The sequence below is a fragment of the Nomascus leucogenys genome, chromosome 11 (assembly GCF_006542625.1).
Source record: "Nomascus leucogenys isolate Asia chromosome 11, Asia_NLE_v1, whole genome shotgun sequence".
Lineage (NCBI taxonomy): Eukaryota > Metazoa > Chordata > Mammalia > Primates > Hylobatidae > Nomascus > Nomascus leucogenys.
In genome coordinates this window covers 58,571,578-58,585,293 of record NC_044391.1, presented here as the reverse complement: position 1 = coordinate 58,585,293, position 13,716 = coordinate 58,571,578, and the positions used below count along the sequence as shown (strand labels likewise).

Here is a 13,716-nt window from a genome sequence, read left to right as displayed (position 1 = left end):
GTTTATTGGGAAGCAGGGTCTCTTTGATATGCCTATTAAAAGAGGCAGGTTTCAGTTTCCCTTGCGGTCTGCCTAGCGGGAGATTCTCATGCTCATAAATGGCATTAATAACATTCTCTGCCTTTATGTTGTCAGGAGGCCTGTCCCCTGCCCAATAAAAGGCAGGAGGAATAACAGGCCTCCCGTGTGAGACCGTGTCATCCTTCAATCCTCAGTCCAGGGGACTGTTCCACAGAGCAGAGGCATGGCGAGCCAATCCTGCCACATCAGCTCTGGCTGCAGGGTCAAGAACTTTAGCTCCCACTCTGCCATTGTGCCCAAGCCTGGGGATCACAGCTGTGTCAGTGCCATGGCCCATCATGGGGGCAGTTCTGGGGCGATAGGCTACTGGCACCTCGGAGGCTTTGGCAGTCAGAGCCTGTGTACAGTGGGGTCTCCTCAGATTGCAGTGAGTTGTAGATGGCCCCTACACAGCAGGGGCAGGTTTGGCTACTGGGCAGGGGGCCTTTGCAGGCCCAGCCCACCCCATATCACATCTGTCACCATCAACGAGAGCCTCCTCACGCCCCTCAATCTAGAGATCGACCCCAATGCCCAGTGTGTGAAGCATGAGGAGAAGGAGCAGATCAAGTGTCTCAACAAGTTTGCTGCCTCCATTGACAAGGTGGGTCTGTGAGCTGTTTCCTGGGACTGTGGCTTAGGAAGGGGAAAGGGACTTGGAACTCGATGATGGGGTGGTTCAAATTCTGCTACTGACTAGCATGTGGCCTTGAGAACGTGGCTGAATCAGAGTCTTGGTTTTCAAATGTTGCCATGTAAGTCAAATGCAAAATGAATCTGAAACCACCAGACAGAACAGGAGGGTTTGCTGCTGCCGCTCACAGGCAAGCAGCAAGTGTGATGTGTGTGCGCCGTCCATCTTCCCGATCTCACCGGCACACAGTAGGACAGTGTGGGCAGAGCAGGTAGCTCTGCCTAGGCATGTCTGGCCTCCCTCTTAGAGGAGATTCCACCGTCCCTAGCATGGAGCAGGAGCCAGGATGCAGAGGGGTCAGAGGCTCCTTGTCTGCTCCTCCTTGGTGGGGACTTCATAGGAAGGCTGTGAACCCTTAGGACTTCTGCCTGAGGCACTTTATGCCCTGCAGCACATGCATAGATTAAAGGCAGTGACTTGAGAAACTTAAAGCATGGTCCAGGGAGAGACTGTTGAATTGACTTTTCTGATGCTGCAGTTTCGCAGTCCTCCTGGTTGAGTGTATAGCTCTGGTTTCCTTTAACCTAATGATGCCCTCCCTAGGAGCTCACAGTCTTTGGGGGAGGACAGCCACCAAAGTTTAAAGGAGGAGAAGCTCGTCTTCCAGGGCTGAATGGTGTGTATATCTAAACCCTGGGACTACATAAGAAGGCACAAACCAGGGCGATGGTGGGTGGAATTTCTGCTCTCAGATCAACGCTACATCAGAAGTGGGCATATCTGCACACAGAGGTGCTGGGCGTCCATTGTTAACATACCACTGGCTGTCCAGATTACTCTTCCCTTCCATCAGCACAAAGAAGCTCACTGTAGAGTTAGGCAGGTTATTCATTGCACAAGGACACCTAGCAAGAGCAGGGGAGGTTGGAATCCAGCCCAGGCTTTGCTTGCAGAGCCATGTGCCCTGGCAGGGGGCTGGAGGCATCTTTTCCTAATTTGCTCAAAAGCACAGTGAGAGCCCTGAGAGTGCAGGCTCAAAGGGGTCTCTGCATGTGGCCTTTTGGGCATCACCCATGAATGCTGCTGTCTCCGTTGAGAGGCGTCAGTTCTGGGTCTGGAGAGAGGAACTTATACCACTGCAACAGGCTGGCTTTCCTCTCCCTTGGGGTTGCTGATGGCCACTCTCTTCCCCCCAGCCTTCTTACTGCAGGCTCCAAACTGCACTGAGCTCCAGACTAAAGTGCATTGATATGGTGGGTTTAATCCTGCCAGAGGGCTGTCCCATGACCTGGGTCTGCACGTTAAAATCCAAGGCAGATGCCTTTTGGATAATCAGAGTTTTTGTTCCTTGTCCCTCAAGCACGGACAGTTGGACAGTTGAGGGTTTGTACCAGGCTTGTACTCCCAAGAGGTTAGGGTTGGAGAAGAAATCACCTGCTTTAGGGCTGGTAAATGCAAACTTCAGCAGGGGCTTGGCAGGTCACATGAATGAAGCCAAACTTGAGAGGCATGCCCACCTAGAGGGACAGTAGCTGCTGCTCACTCCAGCCACAGGCCTACCTAGCCTTGCCAGAACTTCTGGTATGTCAAGAGGGTCAGAGAGATCCAGATTCTTACTTGAAACTACTCAGTTATTAAATGTTGGCAACTAATCAGATCTCTATAAAACAGCGCGCAAGGCAAGTAAGACATGCCTGTGGGTCTGATAGGGCCTGGAGCTGCCAGTGTACCACTGCTAATGTATTTCTCCTGTCTTGTTTTACAATGCAATTCAGTGAGAATGAGGCGAAGTGGTCTGGTTGGTGGCAGAGTTAGAGTGAGAGGTCTCCTAATTCCTGGTCTGGGATCCCCTGTCCTGGGCTTCAGTTCCCCAGCACCAGAGTAAGGAAGAGTCATGGTATGTACATTTAAAAATTGCTGTTGTACAAATGCCCGCAAACTTAGCAGCTTAAAACAACACAAATTTACTACCTCAAAGGCTGATGTTAAGGTGTCCGCAGGGCTGCATTTCTTTTTGGAGGCCCCAGGGGAGCACCTGTTTTCAGGGACATTTAGGCTTTTGGCAGAATTGAGGTCCTTGTGGTTGCAGGACTGAGGTCCCTGTTCTCTTGCTGGCTGGCTGCCGGAGGTTGTTCTCAGCTTCCAGAGGCTATCCACATTCCTTGGCTTGTCCTCTTCCTCCATCTTCAAAGCCAGTAATAATGGGCTGAGTCCTTCTCATGTTTCAGATCCCTCTAGTGCAGGCACCTTTGGGGGGGTCATTATTTGCCTGCTACGCATAGAATGAAATATTTCTGCAGGATGTTAATTTCATTCTGTGTGGAATAAACGAATGTTTATAAATAGTGTGCTCTTTCTGGGAGGTGGGGTGGGTGGAGAGAAGTTACTTGGGGACTACTTGTGACCTGCACTTTCAGACTTTGCCAATAATTTGGCCTCCTGGGGAAGGTCACAGGCTGCTGCAGGGCGGGGGCCATCCTCAAGGGCAGAAAGAGCTCTGGGGGACCAGGGAAAACCTGCCCTCAGGCTTTCCCCTCAGTCTCTTTCCTCCTTCCTGAATGGCAGGTGCGCTTCCTGGAGCAGCAGAACAAACTGCTGGAGACCAAGCTGCAGTTCTACCAGAACTGCGAGTGCTGCGAGAGCAACCTGGAGCCCCTGTTCCAGGGCTACACTGCGACTCTGTGGCGGGAGGCTGAGTGCATGGAGGCCGACAGCGGCAGGCTGGCCTCAGAGCTGAACTGCACGCAGGAGGCACTCGAGGGCTACAAGAAGAAGTGAGCATGACAGGGCTGGAATGTTTCTAGGCAGTGGAGTCGGTCTTAGCTGAGATCACACAACTCCTCCAGAAGCCGAGACTGCTGAAGGCCAGTGTTGCCCTGACGAGCTATCAGACACTTCTGCTTTACCGTCTGCTTTGTCTCGTGTCAGCTTGTAGTTCTTGAAGCCCTGTGCTGGGGGCCGGGAAAAGATTTATAGAGGAGAAGAGTTCCCTGTCTGGGAGGGATGGGACACACATCCAGGGTACAGACTGATGCAGAGATGAAGAGATAGGAACAAATGAAACAGGAGGAGCAAGGCCAGCAGGGCTGGAGAGGAGGAGCCCGGAGCAGTCAGAGCTAGGATGGGGGGAAAGGGAAAGGCCCTGGAGAGATATCTGAAAATGAACTGGCTGAAGTCATTCCAAGTATCTGATGAACTTGGATTCTTCCTTTATTTATTCTGCAGATAAACCATCAGGTTCTCGTTCTGCAGGGCTCCACAATTCAAATACCAATGTAAATCTGGGTTTTCCTGAGTTGTTTAGCTTGTTCATTACCTGGTCTAAACTCACTGGGTCACTGTACTTACCTTGTAGATACAGACAGAGTGAAGGGTGATTTTGACCTCAATCAATCCTGGTAATTCCAACCCTCCTTGGGATTCTTGGAAGTTCAGGTTTTGCCATCTGGCTGGACCCAGCAGTGGGTCCTCACCTCCCTTGGGGTGAAGCAAATGTAGACACAATCCTCAGCGTGCAGGTGTCAAGGTCTGTCTCCCACTCTGGGGGTGTGCAGGCTGGTAATTATAGAGCTGAGTGCTTACTGTAGCCCCAAATGACCATGGAATTCAAAAGTTAGGAAAACAGGCCAGGCGCAGTGGCTCATGCCTGTAATCCCAGCACTTTGGGAGGCCGAGGTGGGTGGATCACCTGAGGTCAGGAGTTCAAGACCAGCCCGGCCAACATGGTGAAACCCCATCTCTACTAATAATACAAAAAAATTTAGCTGGGCGTGGTGGTGGGTGCCTGTAATCCCAGCTACTCGGGAGGGTGAGGCAGGAGAACCGCTTGAACCCGAAAGGTGGAGGTTGCAGTGAGCTGAGATCACGCCACTGCACTCCAGCCTGGGCAACAAGAGCGAAACTCCGTTTCAAAAAAAATAAATAAATAAAGTTATGAAAACCATGCTCTGGGCTCTGGGAACTCTGGTCTTCCTTGTGGGGGCAGGGCTGTTCCCGGGCTACAATCTCACAGGCAAGAGGAAGAGGGCTGGCCTGGTGGAGGAGGGTGGGGGAATGGCTTGAACAAGGGGTTGCTTCTAGGAATTCAAGTCCTTGGATATTGGGGCAGGGGGAATAAAACCTCATGGGGGTGGCTTCATAGAGCTTTATGTTTTGTACAGTGTAGAATTTAAAGGCTCTGTGGAACATCTGTCTGTTTTTAAATAATTCCACAAATATTTACTGAATGACTCACTGCACCTCAGGTGATTTAGACCAAGACGCAAAGAGATTAAATGTCTTGCCTCAGGTTTTGCAGCAACTTCAGTTAAGCTGGGATCAGATACCAGGGACCTGGACTTCAAGTCCAGTGTCCTTCCAATGGGTTCTTTGTGGCTAGGAAATAGAAGTCCAGAGAGGCCAAGCCTCTTCTCCAAAGGCACAGAGAAAGGAGAAAACCAGGGAGTTTGGCACACCTGGGCTCTGGCCTGGCCAGGTCCTCAGTCCCAGGGGCCTTTCCACCTGGGTTGTTTCTCCTCAGGTATGAAGAAGAGCTGGCCCTCAGAGCCACAGCTGAGAACGAGTTCATGATGCTGAAGAAGGTGAGTGACTGTTCTCACATGGGAATAATTAAATCCTGGACACCGGACGCTCTGATGCTGCAGGCCCTGTCAGGTTCCCATTAGCCCAATTGGTGGTGGTAAGGCATTGGAGCCCCTGGCACAAGAAGGTGGGTTAGTTTGGTTGCAGAAGCCATCGTGGAGCCCATGCAGGAATCCAGACAGTGCCGATGGAGCCTTCATAAAAAGAAAACCTCACCATGCTCCTGCTTGACTTTTTGAAAACTACCGGATTGGCTGAAATGTTCAATTTTAATTCTGTCTTGCTTTCTTGTGGGCATTGCCTCCCCCTGTTATCCCAGACTAGGGGTTGGTTCTCAGCTTGTTAATGATTTCAAAGTGTGACCGTCATTCAGTACAATTGGTGATGATGGAAAAGCCCGGAGGAATAAAACTGTGAATGGTTTCCCTTTTGTTTCATGTTGCTGAGTGAAAGTGCATGTGTATGTTCTTTAACAAGTAATGTGCTTGCTTGCCAGCCTCCTTATTTGTGAGTATCACAGAGTGGAGTGAAGGCTGGTGACAGGTCTGCCAATAGAGGCTTGGCCTTGGTCTCAGGCAAGAGAGCCAGCTGTTTGAGTGCTGGTTGTTTCCTGACCTGGGCTCTGAGGACAATCTACAGAGAGGCTCTGTGACTGTCACATGCTTGTGCTCTGTGGGTCAGTCTGGCTGGGAGGCAGCAGCCTGACGTTCTGGGCCATGGTATCAGGCTTCCTTCTTTGGCAAGGTCCTCAGCTCTGAAGGGGGTCAGACCTCTCTCCACTTCATTTCCCCAGAAGGTCTCATTTATGCAATGGGAGGTAACCTCATTGGCAGATAACAAAGGCTCTGTCCCTTCTAGGGGAGCCCTGAAGGTGAAGATGAGAAGTTTAGGTTAGACTTGTAAGTGCAGGGTGGCTGGGCAGGGGCAGGCCAGTGGCAGAGACAGTCACAAAATCCACCTTGTAAGGCTGTTGCAGGATTAAGTGAGTTTTAATGGAACATAGTAAGCCCCAGTGGGAGGAGGTGACTGTCATGAGATGATGGCCAGGCCGGGCTTCTGTGACCAGAGGGGATTTCTCTCTTGCTCGGGTGGAACTGGGTGATGCCCTTCCTTTAAGACGATTTGAAAGAATGTGGTGAATTCCCATGTCATGAAGTGGAGATCTGACAATTAATTTATTAATTCAGGTAGTGTAAAAACCCAAGCAGATAATCCAGGCCTCTACCTCTGGCCACAATCTGGTTGATTAGATTTGTGCATAGAGCTACAGCTGATCTGGATTATTCAGGCCCCAAGGCGGGGTGAGCCGGGGTGACGGCATACACATAAATCCAGCTCTGTCGATCCCTGTATTAGTAGAATTCCACGTTACTCATTGCTTTGAGGCCACGGGCCCAGTTCCAGCCTTTTCCTCTTAGAGCTACAGTTTTTAAATTTTCCTGACTTGCTGGTAGTTTTCTAATTTCAGAGTTGGGATTTTTTTTTTTTTTAATTTCCTGAGGAGATAGGATCAGAAGGGGATTTGGAGTTGAGGGCACCGCTTGCTGTCTCCTACAGGAAATCCGCCTCCTTCAGTCACAACTCTCTGACACCTCCGTGGTGGTGAAGGTGGACAACAGCTGGGAGCTCAACATGGACTTGGTTGTGGCCGAGATCAAGGCTCAGTATGATGATATTGCCAGCTGCAGCCGGGCAGACGCCGAGACCTGGTACCAAACCAAGGTAGTCTGGAGGGCAGGGCTGCCCACTGAGACAGGAGGATAGCTGTGAGCCTCGAGTTTCCCTGGGAAATGCACTCCTGCACTCTAGAGGGGCTGCCGCTAAGGTCCTCAGTAGAGCAGGGCCAGAAGGCGGGAGAGCTGCGGAACAGCAGGTTGGCTGACTGGGTCGGGGACAGCAGCCTCTAGCCATTGTTTCTGCGTGTTTGCCTCTCAACCCGCAGTGTGAGGAGGTGAAGGCCACAGTGACTCAACAGGGTGAGAACCTCCGCAGAACCAAGGATGAGCTCAACGAGCTGAACTGCATGATCCAGAGGCTGATGGCAGAGGTGGAGAACGCCAAGCAGCAGGTTGGGGGGCGCTGAGACCCCACTCCATAAACCTGCCACTTCTTGTCTGCTTCCTGCTTCCCTCCTATCTTCAGGGACTGCTATCATTTGGAGAGGCATGTATTTGAACTGTGCCAGAGTACACTACTATAATCAGCATGCAAGGGCTCCTGTTCCAACTCCCACTATTATCAAACTTCTGAATTCTTGTGGATCTGATAGGTGTAAACTGGCACTTAACTGTTATTTTAATTTTCATTTCTTTGGTTAAGTAATGATATGAAATCTTTCCTCACACACTTACTAGTTATTTGTATTCCCCTTCTAAGAACTGTCTACTCATATATCTGCCCATTTTTCTATTGTGGTTCCCTTCTATTTTCTTGGTGATTTGCAGTATTCCTTTGTCCATTCTATCTGGATTGTAAGCCTTTGTCAGTATACATGTTGCAATTAACTTTCTCTCAGTCTATCACTTGTCTGTTTGTCCTTTATTGAGCCCAAATCTTTAACCTGGATATGCCCAAATCCATCTTAAGTTCTTCCTTTAATGGTTTAGACTTAGAAGGTTTTGAGGTAATAGAAGTAGCCTCTTAAATTCCTCCCCCTATTAGTTTTATAGTTTTACCTCTTGCATTTAGGTCTGTGATCCATCTGAACTTTATTTTTTTTTTTGTATACACAGTGAGTAGGGTTCTAAGTTTATTTTTCTACATATCATAAGAAAATAGATTATGTAATCCATCCTTTCGCCAGTGATTTGTAATACTACCTCCAGCATAACACTGAGCTCCCACACATGTCTGGCTTAATCTCTGTCTTCTGCTTTCTGAGTTGCTGTTCTTCATCACTGCACAGGATGCATCACTAGTAATTTGTTACGGTTAAGAGCTGAATAATGAAATATGTGAATGGTTTACTTTTTAGATGTGAAATTAGAGAAGATTTGAAGTTGTCCCATGATAACAGTGTTTTTGTTCATTTGCTTCTGATATGCTTTCTTAAGTTGGGTGAAAGGAGGGGCTGTAGTTAGCATGTCCAGAGTTGTTGCACGTGGGAGCTTCTTTCAGCAAGATGATCTCAGCAGGCCAAAGAGTGAGACCCTGCACAGTGGCCTTTGAATACCTGAGCTTGGTGCTAATTAACTGCATAGCTTAGGGCAAGTCACAGCCTTTTGGAGTCTTAATTTCTTCATTTGCATAATGGGAACAATAATGCCTGTAGTGACAAGCTTGCAGAATAACTTTGAAGGCACATGTACCCTAAAACTTAAACTATAATAATAATAATAAAAAAAGATAACATCTATGAAAGTACCTTGTAAACAAACAACAGTATATACAAGTATAAGGTAATATCACTAATAATGATCATTCCTATTTCAGTGCTAACATTTCCTCCCTCTAATGGCTCACCTGCCAAACTCAAGTCAGTTTTATGAAAAAGTGTACAAAAATGAAGGAAAAAAAATCCAAATGGGCCCTGTCCCTGCCTAGTTAATTTTCCATTTATATGTATTTCTTTTAAATAGTATTAAGTTCAAAAATTAACCGTTTTGAATGGAGATAAAATAGGATGACCAAGGCCACTGGAGACCCACCAGAGTCCCCACAACCTGCACCCTTTTCAAACTCCTTCCCTTCTGTCCATCCCCACAGCACTGCAAGCTGGAGGCTGTGGTGGCCCAGTCTGAGCAGCAGGGTGAGGCAGCCCTCAGCAATGCCTGCTGCAAGCTGGCTGAGCTGGAGGGAGCCCTGCAGAAGGCCAAGCAGGACATGGCCTGCTTGCTCAAGCAGTACCAGGAGGTGATGAACTCCAAGCTGGGCCTGGACGTGGAGACCGTCACTTATCGCAGACTGCTGGAGGCCGAGGAGATCCAGTGAGGACAGGGGCTCCAGGGTCCCTTCATGTCCCTACTCAGAGCTGGACTGAAATCTTCCAGGCAGAGAATGTTAAAAATGGGAAGGACTCTAGAAATCATGGACTCCAACCATGTCCCCATTTTGCAGTTAGGGAAACTGACATCAGAGAGGGGAACGGGCTTGCCCAAGAGCACAGCCAGTTAATGGCTCAGCTAAAATGTACCAGTCTCTGGGCTGGCCACCAATGCTCTTCTCCCTCCTGCACGGCCCCTCAGGCTGGAACCTGGAACTCATTCCAAGGCCACTACTTGACCCTCTTGGCTGAAAGGATGTTTCTGCAATCAGCTTCAGTGGGTTCTTAAAGCTGGAATCATTCAGAAAATTAGTTAAAGGCCATTTGATTTGGGATGTGCAAAGAATCCTATCAACCTAGATAGCCTGGTGTTCAGGACCAGGGAATAGAAATGAGTGGCACAAGTTCTGTCCTTGCAAAGGAAGACAAGACAGACATACATCAGTCCTCCAGGGCCTTGGGTTAGTGGCCCAGGGAAGCTGTCAGAGAAGGAGGCTGCCTTCTCAACTGCTGAGGAGAAGCTATGCTGACAATTTGAGCCAAGAATTCAGGGCAGGTGAAGCCAGTGTGGGGCAAGAGTGATGTGTATTTACACCTGGGATGGTTGCATGGGCCTCTGGACTTGGGATGGCCACATCGTTAGAGCTTCTAGCTGGGTCCCTTCAGGGCGGGGAGGCTAGACTGAGTAGTAGAGTATAGAGGTGAAGAGCACAGGCCATGGGCCCACTTTGGGTTCAAATCCCACCTCTGCCACTTATTAGCATGTGACCTCTTTATACCTCAGCGTCTTCAGCTGTAAAACAGAGACAGTCACAAAATCCACCTTGTAAGGCTGTTGCAGGATTAAGTGAGTTTTAATGGAACATAGTAAGCCCCAGTGGGAGGAGGTGATTGTCATGAGATGATGGCCAGGCCGGGCTGCCCCCATAAAGAGGGAACTCAAAGGCCTGGTTGGCTTTAGAAACCCTCCATGAAGCGGCACTGAGGGCAGCCCGGCCACGCTGCTGGACTTGCTCCATGCTTGACACATGCACACACACTTTTCTGTCAGCTTCCTTGGGGCTTTGGGTGAAGCCACCGGAGTTCTCTCTGCATTCGGATACTTACGCCCCCAACCCACTCACTAGCATTCAGTGAGCAGCTGGCACTTGCACTGATTTTCACTATGATACTAATAATTAATGGATTAATAACTCAATCAGAATTATTAGTACACATCCCCTATGCATGTGATTTTAAAGTCGATTTAGCATATTGTGCTATGTGTACTGTGGCCATTGACCTTTTAAGAGACTGCCTCCTCTTGGCATTTAAAATATTTAATTTAATTACATAAGTAATGCTCACTGCTGCCAATACAGAAAATAAGAAAAAGCATTCAGAGCCACTCAACTCAGAGATAGCTGTCACCAGCATTGTGGTTCGACAGGCACCACCACGGGCACTGTGGGTTCCTTGAAAGGGCACAGTCCTAAGGCTGTGGCAATGCCAGACTGAGTGGCAGGAAACCGAGCCAGATGCATACATCCTCACTCAAAAGATGAGTTAAGAAGTGTTTTGAGCTGGGCAGAATGAGGCAGGGTAGGGCTTTCCTGGGGATAAAGGTTTGAAGTGGGAAGCTACAAAGGGAGAGACAGAACAGAAAGTGCAGAGAGGTGTGAGGGAGGAGGGAGTGTTTATAAAAAGCCCACTGTAGTGGTAGAAATGTCTCATCATGAATAATATATACATATTTTTTGAGACAGAGTCTCACTCTGTCGCCCAGGCTGGAGTGTAGTGTTGCAATCTTGGCTCATTGCAGCCTTCTCTTCCCGGATTCGAGTGATTCTCCTGCCTCAGCCTCCAAAGTAGCTGGGACTGCAAGTGCCTGCCACCATGCCTGGCTAATTTTTCTATTTTTAGTAGAAACAGGGTTTCGCCATGTTGGCCAGCCTAGTCTTGAATTCCTGGGCTCAAGTGATCCACCTCCCTCAGTCTCCCAAGGTGCTGGGATTACAGAAATGAGATATTTATAATGTTGGTAGCAAACATATTGGATTTCCTTACTATGTGCCAGTCTCCATTTTAGGCACTTTCCATGTAGAACTCAATCAAATTTTACAATAATCCTTTCAGGCGGGTATTATTATCCCCATTTTATGCTGGGGAAATTGAGGCACAGAAAGGTTAAGCGACCCGCCCAAGGTCACCCAGCTAGTAAGTGGCACAACCAGATTTAAGTCCAGGCAGCCTGGCTTGAGAGTCCAGGCTCTTAACCACACCATACTCTTCAGCCTCCCTCTGCATTGAATGAAATCAGGTAGATGTCTGGGGTACCATTTAAAATCATGGTATAAAAATGAATCTGTTTGAATAATAGGCAAGCTTTATTCCTGCTCAAAGACATCTAGCTAGGTAGCAGCAGCTTCCATCACCACTTTGGCTTTGCTGGCATTTCCAGCCAAGGGACCAGGAGGATGCCCCCCTCATCTCTACTTCCCAATTCACCAAATTTCCATGGCCTAAATTTCAAACGTGGCATAAAGTAGCCTTTTGGATCCTGTAAGCTAACATGCTCCTGTCTTTTTGGGATCCCAGCAAGCAGGACCAACACTGATGCTGTCTGCAGCAAGTGGGTGGCCTGCCCCTGCCTCTTAGGGCCCCTCTCCTCCTTCAGCATGGAGGAGAATAGGTTTGGTGCAAAAGAAGAGGAACTCAGCACTAACCGTACACTCTCTCCTCTCCCTGCAGGATGTGTGAAGGCATGGGCTCAGTCAATATCTGTAAGTTGGGTGTGTGTGGGCATGGCTTTCTGGGGTGTCAGCAATCTTAGTATTAGATTGCATCTAACTGATGACCAAGCCTCTGTCTATGGAGTGGTAGACAAGGGACTCCTGAGCTGATGTCTCTGGGATCCAGACAAACTGATGACCTCAAATATTTGACCATACATGGATCCATCTGGAACATCCATGAAGTCTAAGTTAATGAATGGGGCAAATTCTGAACGCCTATTTGGTTCTGCAAAAATAGCTTAAGCCTTTTAGTTACACACAGAATACTACTCAAGTGGTAGCATGTTCTAGTAAGAAAAAAAGCTAGGTTTATATTCTGATCACGTGGGTCTTTGCAGGCAACTTGTAAATCTCTATCTAATAATCCAATGTACACACAGCCCCTGGGCCAGGTGTCTGATTCCCATCCCTCCATTCCCCTCACCTCTCTAGCAACCATATTTCTAGATGACTCCTCTAGTGTGATATATCAGTTTTTGCTCAAAGATTGTATGAACACATCTTAACATCAGCCTGGTCCAAGTAGAGTTTGGTGTGCAATTTGCCAACCATACTCCTGAAGAAGCAGATGGCAGTGGGTTCAGGTTTGCCTGTAGTTTAAAAAGACTCATGTTGCTGGTCCCTCAGAGAAGGAAGATAATTAATCATTGGTTCTAAAGGATTCTGGGTCATAATATGTCTGAGATGGAAGAGAATTCTGACCCGTGTCTCTGTCCACAGGTGTGAGCCGTTCCCAGGGTGGTGTGGTCTGCGGGGAACTGGACTCCACTGCCTCCCGTGGCTCAGGGGGTGTGGCCATCAGCAGTGGTGCACTGTGCTCCCCCTCTGCAGTGGGGGCCTGCTCCAGTGCTCGATCTGTGCGGTTTACATAGAGGGGGTGGGACTCTGGACTGACGTGTTCTGATGGGGGCAGTGTGGGTTGGGGAGTGGAAATCTTTTCTCTTGCATGCCCAAATGTCAGTTCAGTAATTTCCCCTTACAGAGAACCCAGAACTAACTCTCCTGTTTCCTTCTTATTGGAGTTAACGTTTACTTTTTCTGTGAAAACCCTGGGATTGGCGTTATTTTCACTTCCATTGCTTCTCCCCTTCCCTGTGGTCCAGGAAAGAAATAGAAAGGCTTCTTTTGATATAGATTTCTCGGTCATTGTCTTCCCCAATTAACTTCAGGCCAGCAGATGTTTATTAAGTCCTGACTGTGTGCCAGATCCTCTTGGAACAGAGCCAGCTAGAGGGTGTGGAGTATGTGGGAACATCTCTGTGCTTTGCCCTTGGATGACAGCGGCTCCAGATGCTGCCTCAGCATGGAGGGGCAGTAGGGGTGTGGAGCGGGGCTCCTCACTTGCTCTGAGAGATTGTATATTCCCAGAGTCCCCCAACTATTCATGTGTCCAGATTGAAAGACTGACGGAGGCTCATCAGCTGGGTTTATACTGTTGGTTGCCTGGAAGTTCATTGTATCTGCATGATTCCTGTATGGTTTCTTCTTTCTTTTGGTGTGCTTGATTAAATATCAATGGCAAAAGGCTTTTTCTTAGTAACCAAGTTAATGCCTGCCTCCTTCATTGTCTTCCCAACCCACCCAAAGCCCTGACTGTCTTGGTGCATCTCACAATGTGGTCCACCGACCACCACTTGCATCAGAATCCCTGTGGGGTAGTTGCTAAATGTGCAGATCCTGGGCTC

The 13,716-nt window shown here is 48.6% G+C and overlaps 1 protein-coding gene across 1 annotated transcript; it reads left to right on the top strand.

The window, feature by feature from the left end:
• Positions 1–244: 244 nt before the first annotated feature.
• On the top strand, positions 245–12,903 carry LOC100603109 (keratin, type II cuticular Hb5-like). Its single transcript, XM_003252461.2, has 9 exons — positions 245–664; positions 3,260–3,468; positions 5,214–5,333; positions 6,279–6,297; positions 6,833–6,997; positions 7,218–7,343; positions 8,981–9,201; positions 11,988–12,019; positions 12,752–12,903. Exons 1-9 carry the CDS (start codon positions 245–247, stop codon positions 12,901–12,903), a joined length of 1,464 nt encoding a protein of 487 aa, XP_003252509.2.
• The last annotated feature ends 813 nt before the right edge of the window (positions 12,904–13,716 follow it).